This window comes from Phyllobates terribilis, unplaced genomic scaffold, assembly GCF_046119375.1.
Source record: "Phyllobates terribilis strain yellow unplaced genomic scaffold, ASM4611937v1 Scaffold_1__5_contigs__length_1240528914, whole genome shotgun sequence".
Classification (NCBI taxonomy): domain Eukaryota; kingdom Metazoa; phylum Chordata; class Amphibia; order Anura; family Dendrobatidae; genus Phyllobates; species Phyllobates terribilis.
Genome location: NW_027362761.1, coordinates 667,079,601 through 667,107,062, shown reverse-complemented (window position 1 = coordinate 667,107,062; position 27,462 = coordinate 667,079,601). Strand labels below are relative to the sequence as shown.

The 27,462-nt window shown below is 43.1% G+C and overlaps 1 protein-coding gene across 8 annotated transcripts in view; it reads left to right on the top strand.

The window, feature by feature from the left end:
• The window catches only part of PIP5K1C (phosphatidylinositol-4-phosphate 5-kinase type 1 gamma), a 633,992-nt gene that overhangs the window by 228,191 nt on the left and 378,339 nt on the right, over positions 1-27,462 (top strand). For all 8 annotated transcript variants that reach the window (XM_073685093.1, XM_073685062.1, XM_073685071.1 and 5 more), the window contains exon 10: positions 17,466-17,514. In XM_073685093.1, the coding sequence (XP_073541194.1) occupies positions 17,466-17,514 (49 nt within the window). The remainder of the gene's footprint in view (positions 1-17,465; positions 17,515-27,462) is intronic.

The window sequence follows — 27,462 nt, the reverse complement described above, 5'->3', positions numbered from 1 at the left end:
ACTGTTTGGACGCACGTCAGGGCTCGGAAGGGAAGGAGTGACGTTTTGGAATGCAGACTCTGATGGAATGGTCTGCGAGCGTCATGTCTCTTTTAGAACACCTCATGTGCCTAAATAGTGGAAATGCCCAACAAGTGCCCCCTTTTTGGAAGCTAGACCCCCCCAATCAATTTATTTAGATGTGTGGTGAGCACTTTTAACCCCCAGGTGCTTAAGAAAAAAATTATGACGTTGACTTGTGAAAATTAGAAAAAAAAAAATAAGAAAAAAATGTTATTTTAGCCCCCAAAATATTTTCACAAGGGTAACAGGAGAAAGTGGACACCAACATTTGTTGTGCAATTTGTCCTGAGCATGCAGATACCTCATATGTGGTCGAAAACAAACTACTTTTGAGGCACAGTGCAAATCTCAGAAGGAAAGAAGCTCTATATTGGAGTATCTATGTTTTTCTGTGCTGATTTGACTGTCATGTCACATTGGCATAGCCCCTAAGGTGCCAGGACAGCAGACCCCCCCCCCCCATTAGATACCCCATTTTACAAACTACACCTCTCAATGAATACATTTAGGGGTTCAGTGAGCATGTTGACACCACATGTGCCTCACAGAATTCACCATTGGGCGGTGAAGAAAGAATAATTACATTTTTACCACCAAGTTTTCTTTTAGCTTCAGATTTTACATTTTCACACTGGGAAATGGATAAAAATGGCACCAAAATCTGTCATCCAATTTTTGCTAAATGTAGAAATACCCCATATGTGGCTACTGCTTAGCCACACGGCGAGACTCGGGAGGGACAGAGCGCTATTTGCCTCCTGGAGTGCAGATTTTCCTAGAATAGTATGCAGACTCCATATACACAGCTCCTAAGTACTAGAAGAGCAGAATCCCCCCTCAAGTGACCCCATTTTGGAAATTATACCCTGTGAAGATATTCAATGTAATCCCATGTCAATCTCTGTGCACTGTTTGGCAGGGTTACAGAGATCTTCATGTACAGTGCACTCCGACACTTTTGAATACTACTGCAGCAAGCAGAAGGAAGGGGGCTAAGGAGCAGGGGGTGACAAATTCCACAGCAGCTGCACAGGATTTGTCCCTTCGCCCACGCGATGTGCTCCTGTGTGTGAACTGCTATAATTCAACAGTGAGTTAAGGGAAGATGATATGTCCGAGTGATACACAAAATAGATTTTTGGAAGCGTAAAAGAATGGAGACTCTCACCATTCCTTCCAGCAAGCAAGGATAGGGAGATATGCGGCACCGCCTTTCAGAAGCCCCTAGGGCCACTGTGTTTGGTTTCCATGCGAAGCAGGGGCCCGGCTGGATCCGATGACACCAGAACCAGCTCCCTAGGACCGTTCAGTAAGGACATATGACCAATTTTAGTTTTGGGAGTTTCTTAGCTAAGATAGACCAGGGGAGGAGATTTGGGCACAGCCAGGAGGCATGTGAGAGGGATCCAGAGGGATTAACAACTCCAGCAGACCTGGCTCCATTATCTTTTCCTGGGGAGGTCATGACCTCAAGTCATGTGGGAAAAGTCCTGCAATACCAAAGAGAAAGCCCGCACACCTCCCATGTGGCAACCTTTCCCTCGACAGCCAGATCTTCCATACAACCGGTAACTGACTATTAATAACTGCTTTATACCTTTTGTACCCCATCTATTGTATTTGTAGCTGTGACCACTGTGTACGTATAACCCTTATGTATATGGCGTATCGTTTAGTGTGCCCCCCTAAGGCGATTACATATATAATTTAACTTTGGGCTGTTCTTTTATCTCGATCCACAAACCTCACGTCTGTTGTTTGGTCCAACGAACACGCTAGCTGGTTTATAGCCCGATATAAGTCCGTTATATCTAATAGAAACTGGTGGCAGCTCTCCCTGGCCGACTAGGCTCTCCTTCACTGTAGCTAGTGAAAGGAGCCTCTCAGCCTGTCTGGGTTGTGGGTGAGTGTGGTGCCACGTCAGTGACTGAGTGGGCCTCCTCTTCTCACTCCCTGATGGCCCCCCTCATCCCCGTATGCATGGCCCCCCTCATCCCGGTATGTATGGCCCAACTCATCCCGTTATGCATGGCCCAACTCATCCCGGTATGCATGGCCCCCCTCATCCCGGTATGCATGGCCCCCCTCATCCCGGTATGCATGGCCCCCCTCATCCCGGTATGCATGGCCCCCCTCATCCCGGTATGCATGGCCCCCCTCATCCCGGTATGCATGGCCCCACTCATCCCGGTATGCATGGCCCCCCTCATCCCGGTATGCATGGCCCCCCTCATCCCGGTATGCATGGCCCCCCTCATCCCGGTATGCATGGCACCCCCCATCCCTCATTGTGGTATGTATGGAACCCCTCATCCCTCATCGTGGTCTGTATGGAACCCCTCATCCTGGTTTGTATGGCACCCTTCATCCCTCATCCTGGTTTGTATGGCACCCTTCATCCCTCATCCTGGTTTGTATGGCACCCTTCATCCTGGTTTGTATGGCACCCTTCATCCTGGTTTGTATGGCACCCTTCATCCTGGTTTGTATGGCACCCTTCATCCCTCTTCCTGGTATGTATAGCACCCTTCACCTGTCTTCCTTGTATGCATGGCCCCCCTCATCCCTCATCCTGGTTTGTATGGCACCCTTCATCCTGGTTTGTATGGCACCCTTCATCCTGGTTTGTATGGCACCCTTCATCCTGGTTTGTATGGCACCCTTCATCCTGGTTTGTATGGCACCCTTCATCCCTCTTCCTGGTATGTATAGCACCCTTCACCTGTCTTCCTTGTATGCATGGGCCCCCTCATCCCTCATCCTGGTATGTATGGTCCCCCTCATCCCACATCTTGGTATGTATGGCACTCTTCATCCATCCTGGTATGTATGGCACCCTTCATCCCTCATCCTGGTGTGTATGGCACCCCTCATCCTGGTGTGCATGGCACCCTTCATCTCTCTTCCTGGTATGCTTGGCACCCCTCCATCCTGGTATGCTTTGCACCCTCTGATCCCCATCACGCTGCCCACAGAAAAATAAACAATTATACTCACCTCCTCTCTGCTCCAGTGCTGCGTCCCACTCTTCTGCCAACACTTTCACTGTGTGAGCCGCGCATGGCGTCCCTGCCATGCGCCCTCACACAGTGAGATGCTGTGCCGTAATAGTCTCTGCTACCCACGCTGGGACTGTGTGCGTAGGGAGCAGTGACCATTCACTCTCTTCAATAGTGCGCACACTCTAGCCACAGCGCGGCTCCTGTGGCCTTCGGTCTATGTGCCCGCAATTAAAGACCATGAATATTCACTACAACCCATGGGCGTGGATTGTAGTGAATATTCATGGCCTTTAATAGCGGACACACAGACCGTCGGCCACAGCAGGAGCCGCGCTGCGGCTACAGTGTGCGCGCTGTTAAGGAAAATTCATTGCTCTCCACGCCCATGGGCATGGGGAGCAGTGAATATTAATTTTCTTTAACAGAAAGCACAGTGTAGGCTGCAGCAGGCGACTGCTGCCTCCTATGCCCCGCTCATTCCCCGCTGCTGCTCCCCCCACGACCTCCACAGCCATAGGTATATAGTACAGACATATATAGTTCGGACTAGAAGACGCACCCCCCACTTTCCTCCAAAATTTTGGAGGAAAGAAGTGCGTCTTATAGTCCGAAAAATATGGTATCTACAGGTGTGCTAAGGATTTTAACTACATGCGTGTTTTCCAGAAGTAAACAGCAGTGGATGCTGCTGAGTGAAAATTGCAAACTGCCGTTGTAGTGACCAGATCGTTATTCCCAGCTTGTGCTTTTAGAGATCTCCACCCTTAAATTAGGTGTGCTCTCATCGCTACAGAAATGTCAAACATGTGGATGCGAACTGCTGTTTAGGCACACTGTGGGGCTCGGAAGGGAGGTGGGCATTTGTATTTGGGAGCACAGAATTTGCTGAATTTATTTTGGGGGCAAGGCTCATTTTGCTTTTTCAGAGCCTTTGTGCTACTAGTTACATGGAAGCCTCCTATATTTCCGATAATAGATGACGGACCTGAGTGGAGACTTGCTTTTTTTGTGGATTGAGTCAAAACTTTTATTGTGATCTAAAATCTTCCCATTTATCCCGTGTTCTGATACTGGGGTTTCCCTTTAAATCTCCGAGTGACGCAATTCGGATGTAACCCCCGAGGGGATCCATTCACTGTAATGAGGCAGTAGAGTTAGGTCTGTTTCACAAGTCATTGTGTCCAGTACGTGTGGTGACAGTTTCCACACATACCGGAGACACATACACACTCAGATTCAGTCTATTGAATGCGTCTGTTCTGTGCCCGTCAGTGTGTTTCCACGGACCATGTGTCCATTGGCAAAACACATTAACATGTCCTTTTTTTACGCTCTGCATGGGCCATAAAACGTCCCACGCAGATGACACACAGATGACATCCTGGTGTATGGATATTAGAAGAGTAGCCTGATGTATGGATATGAGAAGAGTAGCCGTGCTGCACCTGCTGGCTGGTGGAATACTGGCTGCAAGAGATGAGTTCAGGTAAGATAACAGGTAATGTAATACAGATTAATCTCAGGGTGAGATAATTACCTGGACCAGTGAGTAGAGTGACATCATATGACCTCCTAGAAGTCCTGAGTGGGACTTACCACAAATTGTCCATAATATTACATGTAAAAATTAAGAAAGGTAATTTGCGCTGGGCTACTAGATCGAGAAGGAATAAGATGGGGATCTTGAGATCTTACCTGAACTCATCTCTTGCAGCCAGTATTCCACCAGATAGCAGGTGCAGCACGGCTACTCTTCTCATATCCATACACCGGGTAGCCTACCATCCTTTACCTTTTTTAGCCAAACCATCTCTTTGGCTATCTGCATCTTCTGACCATTACCCCATGTTAAAAACTGGCATTACTTCTATGCACTATATCTACCGTATAAGCTACGGGGATCCGATCCACCAACAGGAACTCCCGACCATTCCTCTAGGACCCAACTTTATTTTTATTATTTTTCCATCTAAATATAATCATCTATTTTAATAATTGTAGGATTTTACCATCACCTATCAAAATTGCTTTTATTATACCAATTTCTCCATCTAATTCCTTCTCGATCTAGTAGCCCAGTGCAAATTGCCTTTTTTCGTTTTTATATGTTATATTATGGACAGTTTGTGGTAATTGTTTTATTTACAGCAGGCCCATTAGATACTCCTACCAGTGCCACTGCCTTATTTCTATTTATCCATTCTATTTTTACCACATACAGAGGCTGCTCAGTAGGTTATACTCCCTCTCCTTTCCCCCCGTAACCTTCGTTCCACCTACCACTATCCACTATGGGAGACAGATGGGAAGGAACGCATTCAAAATATTAAAAAATGTTTTAATTTAACGCATTACCATACACATTTCTTACCTAATACTGAAAACATTAGCCATGTTACGGAATCCCTTAAACTATTAGAACAACTTCTCCGCAAAGAAATGAGGAACCTTTGGGAGATAGCTACCCTGGAAAGCTATCTAGCATATGATAGCATCCCAGCAGGGTTGATAGTTTCAAAACCCCTATCAGGGGACATTGAGTTGGATTCTATGTTTAAATCGTTCTCGAAACAAGCTGTCCAATTCATTATAGACAAAAGATAAAACAATAGAAAGTAAAGCCAAGATTTCTAAACTTTAGAATTAGATCAAACCATACCAGAACCATCCTGACATTATCAATCTGGCAACAAGTATCAGGAATAGAATACACAAAGAAAAAGAAATTATTCTGAACAAACTACGTAAATTCGGCAGAGATGCCATTCCAGAATGTGAACCCCGACATCGAAGAAGGGACAGTAATGTGTTTGAGATCATTGACGAAGTAGGAGAAACCTCTTCTATCACCTCACCATTAGAAGACAGGTTCTCTGTCTATCCAACTTCTGAAACTGAAAATTCACTATCATACCATCAAACTACTCATTCATCTCAGAAACAAGTTGCACCAAATCTCCGCACCACCACACCTCCTACTAACACAAACCTGTCAAACTTCACTCCTGTTACTGCACATAAAGGGTTGGACCTCTTGGACAATGAGTGACCCCCCCCCCCCACCAGTTCCAGCTGATCATCCTCCAGCTACCTACTGAAACACCACGTGACGAAACCACCTACGATTTCCAGCAAATTCGGAAAAGAACTATCAACTATAATTTTTTTCAAGTGGCCCCAAAAAGAAATGCCAGAGGGGCAACTCACCCCCCCCCCAAAAAAAGAAAACAACACCAGGAAATAAATAAATACAATATCTTTAACCTTAGCCACTACCATCTAAAAAACAATGAGATCTCCTTACTCAATAAGGGCCTAAAGTATGCACCTTCAAAATTTGATAAATTCCAGGCATTTATTGCCATTAAGAAATTCATGAGAAAACTACACATTAAGAAACATTGCATGAAAAAAAAAACCCAATACACACTCATACTCCGCAAGATGCTTCTACCTTCCAATGCGTTCATACGACCCTAAAAAAAACAAATCCAATTTCCATCCATTGAACGAATACTCGGAAGCTTTCTACAGCTTTCAAAAAAATGTCATTAACGACATTCTTCGCATCAGTGCCTAAAAATTCTCTAAACTTAAGAACAATCTTACACTGCCTTAACGTAGGGCTTGTGACAGAGTCACTGGTATGATATGCGAGGGGAGGTATGTGTCACACAGGTTGCTAGCCTGTGTTTACTAAAACCTATAAACTTTCTGCCAGCATGTTATATGCTGGGGGTTAACGCACTTAAAGGGTGTGGTTTTATGGGAATGGCAGAGGATGGGAGGCCATTCCACTACCTCCCCTCAGGGTGTGGCTGAGCAAGGTTTAAATGCTCAGTCACCATTTTTTTTTCTGTTGTTGAGTTTGGAGTAGCAAAGACTCCAGACTGGAAGGCCACAGCTCAGAGAGGAGCTGGAAGCTGGGACTACAACCAGTGTGGGCAAAACCCACACTGCTATGGACTGTGCTGTCGTTTATATTTTGTTTTGTTGTTTTGCAAGTAAGGCTGTGTTTATTTTTGCTGGATCTGCAGGGCCTTATGCCACATAATAAAGCCTGTAGAGAAAACATGGTTCCTGAGTCTACTTTCGGAAGCGGCCGAGTGATGCGTCTTACCACAGGCTATAAGACAACTCAAATGCAACTAGAATATTGTGATTAGATCTGCCGATTAAGGAAGGGGTATATTCATATTAGATTATGACCAATATCGGAAAGAATCAACAAGACTCCTTAGTACCATAAGTTGTGGATGCAAGAAAGTGCCAATGATTCCGCGCTCCTCCAGGTCAAAAGAAGGGATGCAATACCCAATGCTTGGTAAGAGTCCATTCATTTATAAGCTAAAATCAGACGCGTTTTGTGGACGTCCTGTCCACTTCATCAGTGCATAGCTTGTGTCAGGTATAGCAAGGAGTGGACATATACAGTACAGACCAAAAGTTTGGACACACCTTCTCATTTAAAGATTTTTCTGTATTTTCATGACTATGAAAATTGTACATTCACACTGAAGGCATCAAAACTATGAATTAACACATGTGAAATGATATACTTAACAAAAAAGTGTGAAACAACTGAAAATATGTCTTATATTCTAGGTTCTTCAAAGTAGCCACCTTTTGCTTTGATGACTTCTTTGCACACTCTTGGCATTCTCTTAATGAGCTTCAAGAGGTAGTCACCGGAAATGGTCTTCCAACAATCTTGAAGGAGTTCCCAGAGATGCTTAGCACTTGTTGCCCTTTTGCCTTCACTCTGGGGTCCAGCTCACCCCAAACCATCTCAATTGGGTTCAGGTCTGGTGACTGTGGAGGCCAGGTCATCTGGCGTAGCACCCCATCACTCTCCTTCTTGGTCAAATAGCCCTTACACAGCAGGAGGTGTGTTTGGGGTCATTGTCCTGTTGAAAAATAAATGATAGTCCAACTAAACGCAAACCGGATGGAATAGCATGCCGCTGCAAAATGCTGTGGCAGCCATGCTGGTTCAGTATGCCTTCAATTTTGAATAAATCCCCAACAGTGTCACCAGCAAAGCACCCCCACACCATCACACCTCCTCCTCCATGCTTGACGGTGGGAACCAGGCATGTAGAGTCCATCCGTTCACCTTTTCTGCGTCACACAAAGACATGGTGGTTGGAACCAAAGATCTCAAATTTGGACTCATCAGACCAAAGCACAGATTTTCGCTGGTCTAATGTCCATTCCTTGTGTTCTTTAGCCCAAACAAGTCTCTTCTGCTTGTTGCCTGTTCTTAACAGTGGTTTACTAGCAGCTATTTTACCATTAAGGCCTGCTGCACAAAGTCTCCTCTTAACAGTTGTTGAAGAGATGTGTCTGCTGCTAGAGCTCTGTGTAGCATTGACCTGGTCTCTAATCTGAGCTGCTGTTAACCTGCGATTTCTGAGGCTGGTGACTCGGATAAACTTATCCTCAGAAGCAGAGGTGACTCTTGGTCTTCCTTTTCTGGGGCGGTCCTCATGTGAGCCAGTTTCTTTGTAGCGCTTGATGGTTTTTGCAACTTCACTTGGGGACACTTTCATAGTTTTCCCAGTTTTTCGGACTGACTGACCTTCATTTCTCAAAGTAATGATGGCCACTCGTTTTTCTTTACTTAGCTGCTTTTTTCTTGCCATAATACAAATTCTAACAGTCTATTCAGTAGGACTATCAGCTGTGTATCCACCAGACTTCTGCACAACACAACTGATGGTCCCAGCCCCATTTATAAGGCAAGAAATCGCACTTATTAAACCTGACAGGGCACACCTGTGAAGTGAAAACCATTTCCGGTGACTACCTCTTGAAGCTCATCAAGAGAATGCCAAGAATGTGCAAAGCAGTCATCAAAGCAAAAGGTGGGTACTTTGAAGAACCTAGAATATAAGACATATTTTCAGTTGTTTCACACTTTTATGTAAAATATATAATTCCACATGTGTTAATTCATAGTTTTGATGCCTTCAGTGTGAATGTACAATTTCCATAGTCATGAAAATACAGAAAAATCTTTAAATGCGAAGGTGTGTCCAAACTTTTGGTCTGTACTGTATACATTGATGGATACTCAAATTTATGCCTTTTTATTGATTGTACTTTTCTGCCTTAACGGCCACCTTGTTTTGGCGCCAGGTTTTTTTCACATTTTTTGTATATACCGTACAGACCAAAAGTTTGGACACACCTTCTCATTTAAAGATTTTCTCAAACCTTTCTAGATATGTTGACCACCACCTACACAATATAGTGCCCCTACTCCCAGCATATCTTTAAGACAGTAAACACATACTACAACTTTTAAACCAAATCACCTGGCAGGATAACTACAAGTGCTTCTCACTAAATTAGAATATTAATTTATTTCAGTTCTTCAATACAAAAAGTGAAACTCATATTTTATATAGAGTCCTTACAAGCAGAGTGATCTATTTCAAGTGTTGATTTCTGTTAATGTTGATGATTATGGCTTACAGCCAATGAAAACACAAAAGTCGTTATCTCAGTAAATTAGAATAATTAACAAAAAACACCTGCAAAGGCTCCCTTAGCATTTAAAAAGTGCTGTATCCAAGCATATTAATGGAAAGTTGAGTGGAAGGAAAAAGTGTGGTAGAAAAAGGTGCGCAAGCAACCGGGATAACCGCAGCCTTGAAAGGATTAAGAAAAGGCCTTTCAAAATTTTGGGGGAGATTCACAAGAAGTGGACTTCTCCTGGAGTCATTGCTTCAAGAGCCACTACACACAGATGTATCCAGGACATGGGCTGCAAGTGTCGCAATCCTTGTGTCAAGCCACTCATGACCAATAGCCAACGCCAGAAACGTCTTACCTGGACCAAGGAGAAAGACCTGAACTGATGCTCGGTGGTAAAATGTGCTGTTTTCAGATGAAAGTAAATATTGCATTTCATTTGGAAATCAAGGTCGAAGAGTGGAGAGGCACACAATCCAAGCTGCTTGAGGTCTAGTGTGAAGTTTCCACAATCAGTGATGGTTTGGGGAGCCATGTCATCTTCTGGTGTAGGTCCACTGTGTTTTATCAAAGTCAGCACAGCCGTCTACCAGGAAATTTTAGAGCACTTCATGCTTCCCTGGTTTAAAAACAACAGTATCACTGTGCTTGATTGGCCAGCAAACTCGCCTGACCTTAACCCCATAGATGAGAGACACCAGACCCAACAATGCAGACTAGCTGAAGGCTGCTATCAAAACAACCTGTGCTTCCATAACACCTCAGCAGTGCCACAGGCTGATTGCCTCCATGCCACTCCGCATTGATGCAGTAATTGATGCAAAACGAGCCCCGACCAAGTATTGAGTGCATTTACTGAACATACATTTCAGTAGGCCAACATTTCGGATTTTAAAAACATTTTTCAAGCTGTTGTTATAAAGTATTCTAATTTACTGAGATAATTACTTTTGTATTTTCTTTGGCTGTAAGCCATAATCATCAACATTAACAGAAATAAACACTTGAAATAGATCACTCTGTTTGTAATGACTCTATATAAATGAGTTTCACTTTTGAAAAAAATTAACTTTTTGATGATATTCTAATTTAGTGAGAAGCACTTGTATATCCTAGGTACTCTGGATATTTATTCACTATACACGGTCAGACAGCACAACAAGGGCTTCGAAGCAGACGCCCATTTCCTTCATAAAGTTAGCACGACCCCTCCTGAACAAATTTCATTCATCCAAGAATGCATGCAGTTTATACTGACTCACATTTTTTTCTAACATGGGAGACACTACTATACCCAGCAGTGGGGGGACTGCCATGGGGACCAGGTTCGCGTCCCGCTACGCTCAGCTCTACGTGGGCAGATAGGAGGACTCGGCCATGTATCCCGAGGGCGTGCTGCATGCGATCCTGGTCCTATGGCAATGCTTCATAGATGACATTATATTTATCTGGTCCGGGGACCAAGAGTCACTTGACAAATTTATCACTGAGATCAACAAAAATTATTTCTACCTTGACTTCATCTGTACTACCAGTCGGCAACAGATCAATTTTCTAGACATCAATATCTATATTGAACAAGGACATCTGTACACACGTACATTTTCTAAACCTACAGATGTCAATAGTTACATCCATATTGACAGCTGCCATCTTCCCAATTGGCTACTCAACGTACTACGCAGCCAATATATGAGACTGCATCAGAATTGCTCCAAAACCCAGGACTAGGAAAAAGAAGCAAAAACTCTGACACACAAATTTTTAGAAAAAGGCTATCAACCGGATATCCTTGAGGCTGCAAGGAAACCAGTTATAAATAGTTTCATAAATTAACTTTTGGTTGATAAAAATGAAACTGGGATGGACCCCGGAACCACAGAAACCCTGATTGATATCCCAATCATCACCCAGTTCAATTCAAACACACACCTCCTCCGAAAAATCGTCAATAGACACTGGAATACTTTAAAGGTTGACAAAGTCTTAGGGGATAAGATACCGGCGTGACCGAAATTTATCTTTTAGAAAGCTAGCAACCCAGGCAACATTATTGCCCCCTCAGTAAAGAACCCCTCTAGATACACCACCCTATCTGCCACGTTCACCAGGAACATTACAGGTTTTGTCCCTTATAAAAAATGTTCGGTCTGCAAACACATTCCTATTAAAAAGCAAAAAATGATCAAAAAGGACCAAAATGAATTCCCAATTACCGATTTTATCACCTGCTCCACAAAAGGAGTTATATACTGCCTTGAATGCCCCTATGGCAAATTATATGTAGTCCGAACCAAACACCCCATGTTCAAAAGAAACAATGAACATTTGCGTAATATTAAAAACAAATCACAGTCCTAAATGATGTAAGTGACACGCACTCTAGATGCCCAGAAAGGACTAGTGGTCCGTATGCCTGGAAGTGATGTGATGAGCGCACCCCCTGGGTGCCCGGAAATGCCTTGTGTTCCAGGCATCTGGAAATGGCGGAGGTAACATGCGTCCCAGACGCCATGAAGCGAGGCAAACAATGGATGCCCTAGACGCCATAAATGACATAAGTAAATGCTCGGTGACCTCCATAGTTTGACACTTGGGGGGAATATGACCTTAAGAAGTGGGATACAATAGGATGTAAATGGTCACATAGGAGCTACTCGGTGATAAACATGAGGTCACTGTGACGCGAGCGCTATCTCAGAGTGCATAAACAAAATTAGGACTGTGATCCTTACGGAAAATATATGGTACCATTCAAGAAAAGTGAAGTATAAGATTTTGTAATAAAAAGGTTGTGAATTATGGTAAATAAATGATAATGTAAATTAAGCCCCACCCTGGAAATGACATGTGACGCCCAGAAATGGAGGGTAAAAGAATATATTTAAACAGAGGAGGTAGGTGTGGAGGATCCCCCTTTCTCTTTGCATTTTTGAAGGTGGTAACAGCACTCTATACCACAAAGATGGACGCCCACCACTGTGAGGTCCACTAGATTATGTTTTTAAGTCACATAGCACAGAGTCACTTTTTTTGTAGTGCTCCACAAAATACAAGTTACACTCCCCTGATGAATCCTCTATGAGGAGGAGGAAACGCGTCGGGAGGGACTTTTTTCTTTTTTGTGGGGTATCAGATACACTTGGGTACTGTCCTTGTTAGGGCAGGAGAAAATATCAGGGGCACGACAGGGTAGATTTTTACTCTCAGTAAAACAAAGTAACTGAATTGGAGGAAAAAACCCTGGAGGCAGGCAGAAGAATGGGTGAGATCCACACATATTCTTAATGTTTTATATCACTTTGTTTAAGTTATATATGGACCAGGACTGGATTAATACTGCTGGCTTCTTCCATCATGCTATATAAGAGGTCATTTGTTGTGTCCCAATTTCATTTGTTGTGTCCTGATTTGAACAAAGGCTGCTACATAGGTATACCTATCAGGACCGAATCAGCATTGTTGGCCCTCCCCAAGTTACTATATGAGGGGTTTGTTGTTGTGTTCTGACTTCAATAGGGGTTAATGAGTAGTTTATATTGGACATTGGAGGTACAAAATATTTTTAGAGATTTAATAAATGCTATATTTTAAGAGATTCCTCTTGGCTGATATATATTGTTAATACTGAGGTTATTTGCTGCCGTAAGTTTAAGCAGGTTGTAGCTAAGTAATTGTCTAAATATGGGGATGCAAAAACTTGTTTTTGCAATTATAAGCATCTTTTAGTGTGTGACAGCATCCAAACATAAAAAACTATATGAGTCTGGTATTGCTGTAATCGCACCGACTCGAAGAATGAAGTAGTCTAATCACTTATACCACACGAGGAACGGTGTAAAAAATAAAACCAATTCTTCACCTGATGTTGATTTGTTAAGTCTACCTCCCAAAGATTGCAGTAAGGCTCGGCGCACATTTATTCTGCGCTGAGCACTTACATCGGGGTTTCTGTGTAAGTCTCTGAAATGCGTGATTTAGAAAGAACCCCCCGGCGGAAAATTCCCTGTAATGAGGCAGATGAAGGCACTATGGATGCCGTGTGACCTGTAATTTGGCGGTGTCCGTCTTTTTAGCGTACATGAAAGCGCAGTCGACCACAATTTTGTGCACTTCTGAAAAGGACAACACTGAAAAGAGGCCAGACTGAGTACAGAGTAACTCTACTGCCTCATTATAGTTAACAGATCAGTCAGGGGTTTAATCTGTCACGTCACTGGGAGATTTAGATGGAAACCCCAAAGTAAATGCTCCGGATAAATGTGATGCAAAATTTTATGTAAAATGTTCTCATTAAAAGCTTCTACTCAATCCACAAAAAAAGCAAGTCCCCAATCAGGTCCGTCATCTGTCAATGGAAATATAGGGGGCTTTCACGTTACTGGTAGTACAAAGCCTCTGGAGAAGTGCTATGGCTTCTTGCCCCCGAAAAGAAATTCAGCAAATTCTCCACTCCCAAATCCAAATGACCCTTCTGTTCTGAGCTCTAGTGTGTTTAAACCACATTTAGCATCCACAAGTTTGGCATTTCTGTAACGATGAGAGCCCACCTAATTTATGGGTGCATGTCTCCAGAAGCATGAGCTAGTCACTACAATGTACTGGTCAGTACAATGCACTGGTCACTACAGCAGGCTGGTCACTACAATGGCAGTTTACAATCTTCACTCACCAACATCCACTACTGCTTGTTTATGGAAACTACCCATGGTGTCAAAATCGTCACTACACCTGTAGATAAATTCCCAAAGGGGTACAATTTCCATAATGGGGTCCCTTTGAGTGGAATTCTGCTCTTCCAGCACTTAGGGGCTCTGTATATAGTGTCCGCAAACTATTTTAGGCAAACAGCACTCTGTTCCACAAAATCTGCATTTCAAAATGTCATTCCTTCCTTTCTGAGCCCAAACGTGTGCCCAAACAATAGTTTCACTCCACATATTGGGTATCTGTGTACTCATGAGAAATTGCACAAAAAGTTTTGTGTTGCATTTTCTCCTGTTTCCCTTGTGAAAATAAAAAAATTGAGGCTAAAAACATTTTTGTGTGAAAAATATATTTTTTTTTAATTTTCACAGCTCAACATTATAAACTTCTGTAAAGAACCTTGGGGTTCAAGGTGCTCAACACACATCTAAATAATTTCTTTGAGGGGTCTAGTTTCTAAAATTGGTTCACTTGTTTGGGGTTTCCACTTTTTAGACACATCAGGAGCTCTCCAAACGCGACATGGTGTCCGCTCATGATTCCACCAAATTTTGCAATCAAAAAGTCAAATAGTGCTCCTTCCCTTCCGAGCCCTGTTATGCGCCCAAACAGAAGTTTTCCTCCACATATTGGGTATCGGCATACTTAGGAGAAACTGCACAACAAATTGTATAGTGCATTTTCTCCTATTACCCTTGTGAAAATAAAAAAATGGACTCTAAAGTGTAAAGTTTTGTGAAAGAAAGTTAAATGTTAATTTTTTTTTCTTTCCACGTTCTATTAATTCCTGTGTAGCACCTAAAAGGTCAATAAACTTATTGAATGGGGTTTTGAGCATCTTGAGGGGTGCAGTTTTTAGAATGTCACTTTTTGGTATTTTCTGTCATATAGACCCCTCAAAGTCACTTTAACTGTAATGTCGCTAAAAAAATGGCTTTGTAAATTTTGTTGTAAAAATGAGAAATCGCTTGTCGATTTTAACCTTTATAACTTCCCAACAAAAAGTACCATATTTTTTTGACTGAACGTTACTTACTGTGGTGGTGAAGCAGGATCGCAGGGCCCTCCCTCCTTCAGGAATGCGGTGGTAGTAGCGGCGCCTGCAGACGAAGAGGTGAGGCGGAGCTGCTGAGGCAGGGACCTGTGCCTGGCCGGTACTGGGCCTGGGGCCGGTGTCTGACTGTGAGCGGCGTCGGGCAGTGAAGCAGAGAGACCTGGGCAGCTTTCCAGTGTGCGCGGCCATCTTCCTGAGGCTGTGATCTACAGGAAAATGGCCACCCGAGCCAGTGCATGCGCCATTTTCCAGTAGATCACAGCTCTAGGAAGATCGCAGCGCACGCCTCTCAGCCTCACCGCCCGATGCAGCTCACAGCCCGGCCCCAGCCACAGCCCGGTGCAGGCCCCAGCCACATCCCCCCGTACAGGCCTTGTCATCAGCCACAGGCCCCGGCCTCAGCATCAGCCACAGACCCCTGCCTCAGCCACAGGCCCCGGCCCATCACAGAAACCGGCCAGCCTAAGGGCCCCAGCCAGGCACAGGCCCCACAGCATTTCACCTCTTCTGCTGCAGCCGCCGGGTTCCTTAGGGAGGGAATGAAGGGTCCTGCGACCCTGCTCCACCGCCTCAACTCCCCGCTACTGGAGCACCGGCGTCTTGCATCCAGGGTACGCATCATTCCACCACTTCCGCCGGCTTTCTGTGGGATCCTGCCTCCTTTGGGGTGCGTCTTATGGTCCAGTGCGTCTTATAGTCCGAAAAATACGGTAATTGTTTAAAAATTTGTGTTGATGTAAAGTAAACAAGTGAGAAATGTTATTTATTAACTATTTTGCGTAACATACAATGGGTACGGAAAGTATTCAGACCCCTTTAAATTTTTCACTCTTAGTTTCATTGCAGCCATTTGGTAAATTCTAAAAAGTTCATTTTTTTTCTCCTTAAAGTACACTCTGCACCCCATCTTGACTGAAAAAAACAGAAATGTAGAAATTTTTGCAAATTTATTAAAAAATAAAAACTGAAATATCACATGGTCATAAATATTCAGACCCTTTGCTCAGACACTCATATTTAAGTCACATGCTGTCCATTTCCCTGTGATCCTCCTTGAGATGGTTCTACTCCTTCATTGGAGTCCAGCTGTGAAACTGATAGGACTTGATTTGGAAAGGCACACCTGTCTATATAAGACCTCACAGCTCACAGTGCATGTCAGACCAAATGAGAATCATGAGCTCCAAGTAACTGCCCAAGGAGCTCAGAGACAGAATTGTGGCAAGGCACAGATCTGGCCAAGGTTACAAAATAATTTCTGCAGTACTCAAGGTTCCTAAGAGCACAGTGACCTCCATAATCCTTAAATGGAAGAAGTTTGGGACCACCAGAAGTCTTCCTAGACCATGACCTAAACCCAATTGAGCATCTCTGGAGAGACCTGAACATGGCTGTCCACCAATGTTCACCATCCAATCTGACGGAACTGGAGAGGATCTGCAAGGAATAATGGGAGAGGATCCCCAAATCCAGGTGTGAAAAACTTGTTGCATCATTCCCAAGAAGGCTCATGGCTGTACAACTCAAAAGGGTGCTTCTACTCAATACTGAGCAAAGGGTCTGAATACGTATGACCATGTGCTATTTCAGTTTTTCTTTTTTAATAAGCAAAAATTCCTACATTTGTTTTTTTCAGTCAAGATGGGGTGCAGAGTGTACTTCAATGAGAAAAAAAAATTTACTTTTTAGAATTTACCAAATGGCTGCAATAAAACAAAGAGTGAAAAATGTAAAGGGGTCTGAATACTTTACGTACCCACTGTATCTCTCTGATTTAAGGGCATAAAGATTAAAAGTTTGAAAATTGCCAAATTTCCAATTTTTTTCACAAATAAAAATTATATTGAAACATTTTTGCCACTATCATGAAGTACAATGTCAAGAAAAAACGATCTCAGAATCCGTGGGATCTGTTTAAGCATTCCAGAGTTTTTATCACATTACGTGACGGTGGTTAGAATTGAAAAAATTGGACTGGTCAGGAAGGTGAAAACAGGTTTTGGGGTGAAGGGGTTAAAGTCATAAGGCTGCTTCATTGTCAGTCTATTTTTCCCTATTTTAATACATCAAATTATAAGTTTACATTTTAGGAATATTATTTTCTAAGTATTAGCCCCCATATATCGGATGGCACTAACCTTTATAACTTTGTTTCCCAGGTTGATAAAGAAGCTAGAACATACTTGGAAAGCTCTTGTCCATGATGGGGTGAGTGGACATCATGTGATTAATGTTAAACATTGGTAGTATAGCGATGTTTTGTATAATTTCATTCATGGTTTTTCTTGTTATGCAAGTTTCTTTAGTATTGTTTAACTCCTTCACCATGTTGTGATTTTCAGTTTTCACGCTTTCATTTTTTCCTCCATTTCTTCCAAGAGCCATAACTTTTTTATTTTTCTGTCAATATAGCCGTTTGAGGGCTTTTTTTGGCGAGACGAGTTGTATTTTTGAAAGACACCATTGATTTTACCATAGAATACTGCAAAACGGGGAAAAAAATTCCAAGTGCGGTAAAATTGCAAAAAAGTGCAATAGCACAATTCTTTTTTTTTTTTTATTTACCATGTTCACTAAATGCTAAAACTGACCTGGCAATATGATTCCCCAGGTCAGTACGAGTACGTAGATACCAAGCATGAATAGGTTATTTTTCATTTAACCCCATAGCGCTCAATGACGGACACTGCACGGCATGAGTGGGTGTAAATTACCACTCCTTGCCGTGCAGTGTCCGTCATAGCTTTGAACTGGCACAGCGTGTAAACACGATGTGCCAGTTCAGTGCCGTCAGCTGTCTGAGACAGCTGAGAGGTACGAGAAGGGGTGCAGGGACCCATACCGTCGGTCCCTGCACCCAGATCGCTGCGATTGGTCAGTCAATCTGACTGACCGATCACAGCATGATGGAGCAGGAAAGGCTGAAATTTCAGCGTCTGCTGCCCGATCAGTGCCGGAGCTCAGCGCTGCCAGTGGCTGAGCTGCGGCACTAAACAGCCAGGAGCGGTGTCAGCACCGCCCCTGGCTGTTAACCCCCTGAATGCTGCGGTCGAGCGCGATTTCAGCATTCAGGAGACAGGCAGAAGGCCCTCTGCCTTCAGGTCGGCGCTCCCGTGACGTCATCGGGGGGGCCTATCCGTTGCCATAGTGACCAGGGGTCGTCAGGTCACCAAGCTACGGAAAGCTCCGGAAACCAATGCACAGCATTGTCTCAGGAGCTTTCAATATAGGTATAATGTATTGCAATGCTAGTGCATTGCAATACATTATATCTATGAAAAAAGTGAAAAAAGTGAAAGTCCCATAGTGGGACTAAGTAAAAAAGTAAAAAAAAAAATAAAAATATTACACTAATAAATATAGATTTATAGGTGAAAAAAAAAAAAATAAACAAAAAAGTACACATATTTTGTATCGCAGCGTCCGGAACGACCCGATCTATAAACGTGTCACACTATTTAACCCTTTCAGTGAACAGCGTAAAAAAAAACATGAGAAGCTATGACTTTTCATCATACTGCTGGAAAAAAGTGGATTAAAACGCGATTAAAAAGATGAATGTAAATAAAAATGGTACCGCTGAAAACGTTATCTTGTCCCGCAAAAAAATGAAGCAGCCATACAGCTCCATCATCCGAAAAATTAAAAAGTTACAGCTCTCAGAATAAAACGATGCAAAAATAATTATTTTTTCTATAAAAGTTTTACTATGTAAAAGCGCAAAAACATTAAAAAAATGACATAAATGTGGTACCGCTGTAAACGTACTGACCCAAAGAATAAAGCTGCCTTATCAATTTTACCACACAAGTAACAACAACAAAAAAAATCCTGGATTGTGGTCCTTTGTTCATTTTGCCTCCCAAAAATCAGAATTGAAAGCGATCAAAAAATGTAATTTGCCCAAAAGTGGTACTAATAAAAACGTCAACTCGTCCCGGAAAAAACAAGCCGTCAAATGTCTCTGTCGGCCGAAATATGGAAAAATTATAGCTCTCTAAATATAGAGATGCAAACATTAGTTTTTGCAAAAAAAGCGTCTTTTAGTGAGTGACAGCTGTCAATCATAAAAACCCAATATGAATCTGGCATTGCTGTAATCGCACCGACCCGAAGAATAAAGTTGTCTAATCACTTTTATTCTGCACGAGGAACGGCGTAATAAATGAATAAAACCAATTCTTCAAGAAAATTTGTGATTTTTTATTTTTATTTTCACGGCTCTACATTATAAACTTCTGAGAAGCTCAACAAACTGCATGGTGCAATTTCTCCTGTTACCCTTATGAAAATGCAAAATTGGGGGCTGAAAAACATTTTCGTGGAAAAATGTGAAAATTTTATTTTTACGGCTCAATTTTATAAACTTCTGTGAAGCACCTGGGGGTTCAAAGTGCTCACCACACATCTTGATAAGTTCATTGAGGGGTCTAGTTTCCAAAATAGTGTAACTTGTGGGAGATTTCTGCTGTTTAGGCACATTAGGGGCTCCCCAAACACGACATGGCGTCCGCTAATTATTCAAGCAAATTTTGAATTAAAAAAATCTAATGGCGCTCCTTCCCTTCCGAACCCTGCCGTGCTCCCAAACAGTAGTTTTCCGCCAGATATTTGGTATCGGCGTGCACAGGAGAAATTTCACAGCAACTTTTGGGGTCCATTTTTATCTGTTACCCTTGTGAAAATAAAAAAAATTTGGTCGAAATTTAATATTTTGTGAAAAAAAGTTAAATGTTAATTTTTTTCTTCCTTATTGCTTCAGTTCCTGTGAAGCACCTGAAGGGTTAATAAACTTCTTGAATGTGGTTTTGAGCAGCTTGAGGGGTGCAGTTTTTAGAATGGTGTCACTTTTGGGTATTTTCTGTCATAAAGGCACCTCAAAGTCACTTCAAATTGTTATGCACACGCCCGGACTGGCTGGCGTGTGCATGTTTAGTGATCCCACTGGACCATGAACCGGAGAGTACCTGGAGGGGCGTAACTAAGTATCTACCCGATCCGACCAAGGTCGCACGACGGCTAACGACGCCAGTGCACCAGGGAGGAACCGAGCAGAGGGACCAGGTGCTACTCCAGGTCAGACCCCGGACACGGCTGTTGACCCACACCGGAGAATACAGGAACAGGCAGGTTAGGCTGGCACACTGACTATAGGCAGGCACGGCAAGTATGCAGACAGGCGGGCACTGGTAAGCACGACTGGTATGCAGGCAGGGAGTACTGGCAAGCACGGCTGGAGTGCAGACAGGGAGGCACTAGCAGGTTGGAGCACAGACTGGATAAGGTCCAGTACAGACTGAGATTCAGGAACAGAACCGCAGATGCGGTAGACAAGCAGAGCAGAGCGAGACCGCCGGAGCGGTGAACAAGAGCAGAGCAGGGCGAGGCCGCCGAAGCGGTGAGCAAGAGCAGAGCAGGGCGAGACCGCCTGTAGCGGTGAGCAAAGGCAGGGCAGAGCGAGACCGCTTGGAGCGGTGAGCTAAGGCAGAGCAGAGCGAGGCCGCCTGGAGCAGTGAGCAAAGGCAGAGCAGAGTGAGACCGCCTGGAGCGGCGAGCAAAGGCAGAGCAGAGCGAGACCGCCTGGAGCGGTGAGCAAAGGCAGAGCAGAGCGAGACCGCCTGGAGCGGTGAGCAAAGGCAGAGCAGAGCGAGACCGCCTGGAGCGGTGAGCAAAGGCAGAGCAGAGCGAGACCGCCTGGAGCGGTGAGCAAAGGCAGAGCAGAGCGAGACCGCCTGAAGCGGTGAGCAAAGGTAGAGCAGAGCGAGACCGCCTGGAGCGGTGAGCTAAGGCAGAGCAGAGCGAGAACCAGCCGGAGCGGTGAGCAAGGCAGAGCAGGCAGGAACTGCCGGAGCGGTGAGCAAGGCAGAGCAGAGCGAGAACCGCCGGAGCGGTGAGCAAGGCAGAGCAGGCAGGAACCGCCGGAGCGGTGAGCAAGGCAGAGCAGAGAGAAACCGCCGGAGCGGTGAGCAGGGCAGAGCGGGCAGAAACCGCCGGAGCGGTGAGCAAGGCAGAGCAGACAAGAACCGCCGGAGCGGTGAGCAAGGCAGAGCAGAGAGAAACCGCCGGAGCGGTGAGCAAGGCAGAGCGTGCAGAAACCGCCGGAGCGGTGAGCAAGGCAGAGCAGGCAAGAACCGCCGGATCGGTGAGCAAGGCAGAGCAGGCAAGAACCTCCGGAGCGGTGAGCAAGGCAGAGCAGGCAAGAACCGCCGGAGCGGTGAGCAAAGGCAGAGCAGAGGGGACAGGGCTCTGTTCACACGGAACAGACTGGAAGGGAGAGGCAGAACCAGATACACGCAAGATACTTGCAATGAAGTAGCGAGTGGACTCTAAATTCACAAACGGAAGTACAGCGACAACGAGTAGGAGTTAGGTGCAGGTTCAGACTCTGCAGAAAAAGGGAAGGTACGGACATACAGAAAGACAAGTAACAGGCTAGGAGAGTGTTCAGACAGGAATTGAGTATTCAGACAGAAACTGACACTGCTGCGAGATACAGGAGCGAGTCTGGGTATGCGGCCCCCAGAAAAGGCGGAACGAACAGGCTAGGAGCGTGTTTAGACTGGCCTGGAAATACAGCCTCCAGGAAGGCGGACAGACAGGCAAGAAAACACAGATAACAGATCTAGGTATGCCGCCCCTAGAAGGCGGGACGAACAGGCTAGGATACAGTTCAGACAGGAACTGCTACTGAAAGAGATACAGGAGCCAGTCTGGGAATACAGTCCCCAGAGTGGCGGAATCAGAGAAGAACAGAACAGGACCTGGCACATTCAGAGTCAAGGAGCACACTGAATGATAGAGTTGCTCAGGCATCAGTTTCCAGGTGGAGCTGGTTTAAATATCCAGTGACAGACAGCAATAGGCTGAGGACGCATTAGGTGTGTGCCCACAGCAGCTACAAGAAACAGGAAGTGACTGGGCCGCCGCCCTAAGCAGTCAGAACAGAGACAAACAGACAGCATGAATAGAAACCAGGCTAGCAGACTGGACTTAGGATCAAGTTTGCCATCTTGCATGGTGAGAGATGGTGCACCATGCAAGCCCGCCACCAGGTATGTTACACAAATGTGATGAGGTCCCTAAAAAAAAATGGTTTTGTAAATTTTGTTGGAAAAATGAGAAATCGCTGGTCAACTTTTAACCCTTATAGCTCCCTAACAAAAAAAAATTGTGGTTACAAAATTGTGCTGATGTAAAGTAGACATGTGGGAAATGTTATTTATTAACTATTTTGTGCCACATATCTCTCTGATTTCAGGGCTTAAAAATTCAAAGTTTGAAAGTTGCAAAATTTTAAAATTTTTTGCTAAATTTCTGTTTATTTTACAAATAAATGCAAGTGATATCAAATAAATTTTACCACTATCATGAAATACAATATAAAGTCAAAAAGGATTTGCACGGACTATAGGTTGTGCTTAGAAGGAAAGAATGGTATATGAAATATATATACCTTCTGCACAATAAAGAGAAAATTAGTGTGATGCCAAAAAAAGAAATTTTTATTTAGAGTGACCCAGAGAGACAATAATATCCAACGTTTCGGCTAATGCCTTTATCAAGGTTATCTAGAGATAAAGAACATTCAGATGTAGGGTCATGAATATATACAAAGGTAAGTATATGAACAAGTGCACAAAAAACAAACTCATTAAGACATTCATGAACAATGTATTAGCCAATATGAAGCTGATGGAATGACATTGTAGAAACTAAAAGACAAAAAAGTAAAAATGTGACATATAAGAGATCATTATAATCAGGAAACCTGAGAACATGGGTAAAGAATCTACCTACATAGAAATCCCAAGTAAGTGACAAAGTTTATGAATATAAGCCTATACGGTGGCCAAAGAGACATCAGAGATCTCATCAAAAAGAGACAGAATAATAGCATATAGATAATTACCTTGGCTGGTACTCGGTGCTCAAAAAACCATGTGGTATTGTTACTGCATGCAGTGCATGCCTGCTTGTGGGGAGACAATATCCTCATCTCTGTTAAGTACACGTGCGAGGAGGTGGGGCGGAAATACCAATTAACCGCGTTCTCTATGAGTGCGTTCCATGTGCGTTCCATATGGAGGAAGTGACGGGTCTTGCATTTGAAAGCGAGGCTTGGGTAATACGCAGTATTGCACATGCGCGATTTGCGTTTCAACAGAGTAGCAGTGAAGAGAGACTAAACATGTATGTATGATGCATATATTCCGTGTATAAACAGGAAAAAGGAATAAAAAGAATGAAGAGAAAGAAGGGGGAGAAAGAAAAAGAATAGAGAAAGGAAAACAGTGTCCAGAGAGAATCACAGGCAGGTAGATAACAAATACCTCATGAGTCCCTATGGTGCCTGTAATAGCGAAAAAAAGGGAAAATGAATAATACATTTTTTTATACATTTATCTATACAAGAGTCACTTCGGCTAAAGTACAGTAAATTAGGAATATCAATATAGAACATTATATACAGTCCATATAAAATTTTATTATATATTATCACAAAAGGTACACCCTCTCAGAAACTGAAGATGAAAATGGTCCTAATATAGAATATCATATTCACGATTAAGGCTATTAGGCTGTTAAGGCGAAAAATCCAAAAGGCTTCCCTTTCTTTTAATTTTAATATTCTATTTCCACCCCGTCTAGGATGTGGTATTGTCTCTATTATCTGAAAACGAAGTTGAGAGACATTATGTCCAGCTGACACAAAATGAGCTGGAATGGGAAGGACCGTTCTTTTACATCTTATGGTGGATTTATGTTGAGAAATGCGGTCTCGGATATGTTGGGTAGTCTCACCAACATATCCGAGACCGCAGGGACACTTAATCATATAGACTGCAAACGAGGAGTCACATATATAAAATCCATGAATTGGAAATTTCTCACCCATCCTGGAGTGGGTAAAGTGGTCACCGTTAATGATGTTGGAGATCTGCGGACAGTGTAAACAGGGGAAAGTGCCCTTCCTGGGGGTTGCCAAAAAAGTTTGAGAATCTACTCGAGCCTTTGAGCCGATGTCTGCTCTAACCAATTGATTCCTGAGATTCTGGGCCCTTTTGTGACAAATAAGGGGAGGTGATATAAATTCTGGAATATCTGGATAGGATCTACCAAGTAGTGACCAATGATTCCGAATAATTTGATGAAATAGATGTATGAATGGGTGATATGTATTAGTAAGGGCTACCCTTGGACCCTGCAGATGTCGTGTCTGACATGAAGATCGTGGGTATGATAGTAAACGGTCTGGATATCCCCTATGTCTAAATTTCGACCTCATTTCTTCCATCCTGGATTTACGTATACTAACTATGCGATCCACTCTACATAGCTGTGAAAATGGTAGTGCCTCCTTAATATGACGAGGATGACTACTAGAAAATAGAAGTAAACTATTTTGATCTGTTGGCTTGACATATAGGTCAGTAGATATGGACCCATGGGTACTGAGTATGACATCAGTGTCCAAGAAATTGATATGATGTTCATCATAGTGGGTGGTGAATTTTATTTCAGGAGTACTATTATTGATGTCTTCCACAAAATTCAACAATGACTCTGAATCACCACTCCAAATCAAAAAGACATCATCTATATATATTTTCCAAAATAATTGGTATCTCTGGAAAAGTGCATTATTGTAAATATAAGAATACTCGAATTGGGCCATAAAAATATTAGCGTAAGGGGGGGCTACATTTGAGCTCATCGCTGTCCCGGTGTTCTGAATATAGAACTTGTCTTCAAACAAAAAGAAATTCTTAGATAGCACAAAAGTGAGTAGTGTCAGGCAAAAATTCATTTGAGACTCAGAGAAATTGTTTTTATCCAGGAATGAGCGAACAGCTGATATGCCCTTCTGATGGTTGATACTGGTATAAAGATTATTAACATCTAATGTAACTAGTAAGCAATGAGGGCGTATATGACCAATATTTCTTAGGCACTCCATCATTTCTCAACATAAATCTACCATAAGATGTAAAAGAACGGTCCTTCCCATTCCAGCTCATTTTGTGTCAGCTGGACATAATGTCTCTCAACTTCGTTTTCAGATAATAGAGACAATACCACATCCTAGACGGGGTGGAAATAGAATATTAAAATTAAAAGAAAGGGAAGCCTTTTGGATTTTTCGCCTTAACACATTGGCGCCTAATAGCCTTAATCGTGAATATGATATTCTATATTAGGACCATTTTCATCTTCAGTTTCTGAGAGGGTGTACCTTTTGTGATAATATATAATACAATTTGATATGGACTGTATATAATGTTCTATATTGATATTCCTAATTTACTGTACTTTAGCCGAAGTGACTCTTGTATAGATAAATGTATAAAAAAATGTATTATTCATTTTCCCTTTTTTTCGCTATTACAGGCACCATAGGGACTCATGAGGTATTTGTTATCTACCTGCCTGTGATTCTCTCTGGACACTGTTTTCCTTTCTCTATTCTTTTTCTTTCTCCCCCTTCTTTCTCTTCATTCTTTTTATTCCTTTTTCCTGTTTATACACGGAATATATGCATCATACATACATGTTTAGTCTCTCTTCACCGCTACTCTGTTGAAACGCAAATCGCGCATGTGCAATACTGCGTATTACCCAAGCCTCGCTTTCAAATGCAAGACCCGTCACTTCCTCCATATGGAACGCACATGGAACGCACTCATAGAGAACGCGGTTAATTGGTATTTCCGCCCCACCTCCTCGCACGTGTACTTAACAGAGATGAGGATATTGTCTCCCCACAAGCAGGCATGCACTGCATGCAGTAACAATACCACATGGTTTTTTGAGCACCGAGTACCAGCCAAGGTAATTATCTATATGCTATTATTCTGTCTCTTTTTGATGAGATCTCTGATGTCTCTTTGGCCACCGTATAGGCTTATATTCATAAACTTTGTCACTTACTTGGGATTTCTATGTAGGTAGATTCTTTACCCATGTTCTCAGGTTTCCTGATTATAATGATCTCTTATATGTCACATTTTTACTTTTTTGTCTTTTAGTTTCTACAATGTCATTCCATCAGCTTCATATTGGCTAATACATTGTTCATGAATGTCTTAATGAGTTTGTTTTTTGTGCACTTGTTCATATACTTACCTTTGTATATATTCATGACCCTACATCTGAATGTTCTTTATCTCTAGATAACCTTGATAAAGGCATTAGCCGAAACGTTGGATATTATTGTCTCTCTGGGTCACTCTAAATAAAAATTTATTTTTTTGGCATCACACTAATTTTCAATTTATTATGCCGAAGATATATATTTCATGAAGTACAATATGTCACGAAAAAACACTCTCAGAATCAGGGGGATCCGTTGAAGATTTCCAGAGTAATTACCTCATAAAGTGACAGTGGTCAGAATTGAAAAAATTGGCCTGGTCATTAATGTACAAAATGGCTCGGTCTTTAAGGGGTTAAGGAGAACCTGTCACCAGCATTTTACTAAGTAAAATACAGACAGGGCCATATTGGCTCGGTTATACTGATTAAAATGATACCTCAGGTGAAGAAATCTGTTTTGTAGATTTTCTTTAATATGTGTTTGAAGTTTCCTTGTATTCATTTTTTGGTGCATCGGGAATGGGACTGTGGGTAGGCTCTTCAGCTTTTTCTATTCCCTCGGCTTAGTCTGCGTGTATTTTCGAATTCTTTTAAAATTTTGCGTCTGTGCTGCCCTAGCCACGTGCAGCCCTCCCGTAGATTGTTCTAATGGTGGGCTTCTGTAAAATGTGGCCAGCGGCACTGAGCAATCTACGCATACTCAGCAGCCGGTGTCATTTTCCTGAAGCCTGCCACTAATCACCATGGGCCGGCATTCTTAGGAGATTCACAATGACAGGCATGGGTGTCTTCTGCAGACCCCCAGCTGTCATGACAACCCATCCGTGCCCCGCGATCATATTACAGTGGCGCCGATGGGCTGGACTTTTTAACACGCGTCGGCCGGTAGCGCATAAATGCTGCTGTCAGTGATTGACAGCGGCATTTTAACTTTGTAACAGTCTCTGGTGGATCTCCATGGCTGTTAGAGGCACATGGCAGCTGATTAGGTCTACTGTCATTTGCAGGGAAAAATGGGGACTCCGCACCGGAGTCCGCATCAAAAGGCAGGGACACTACCTT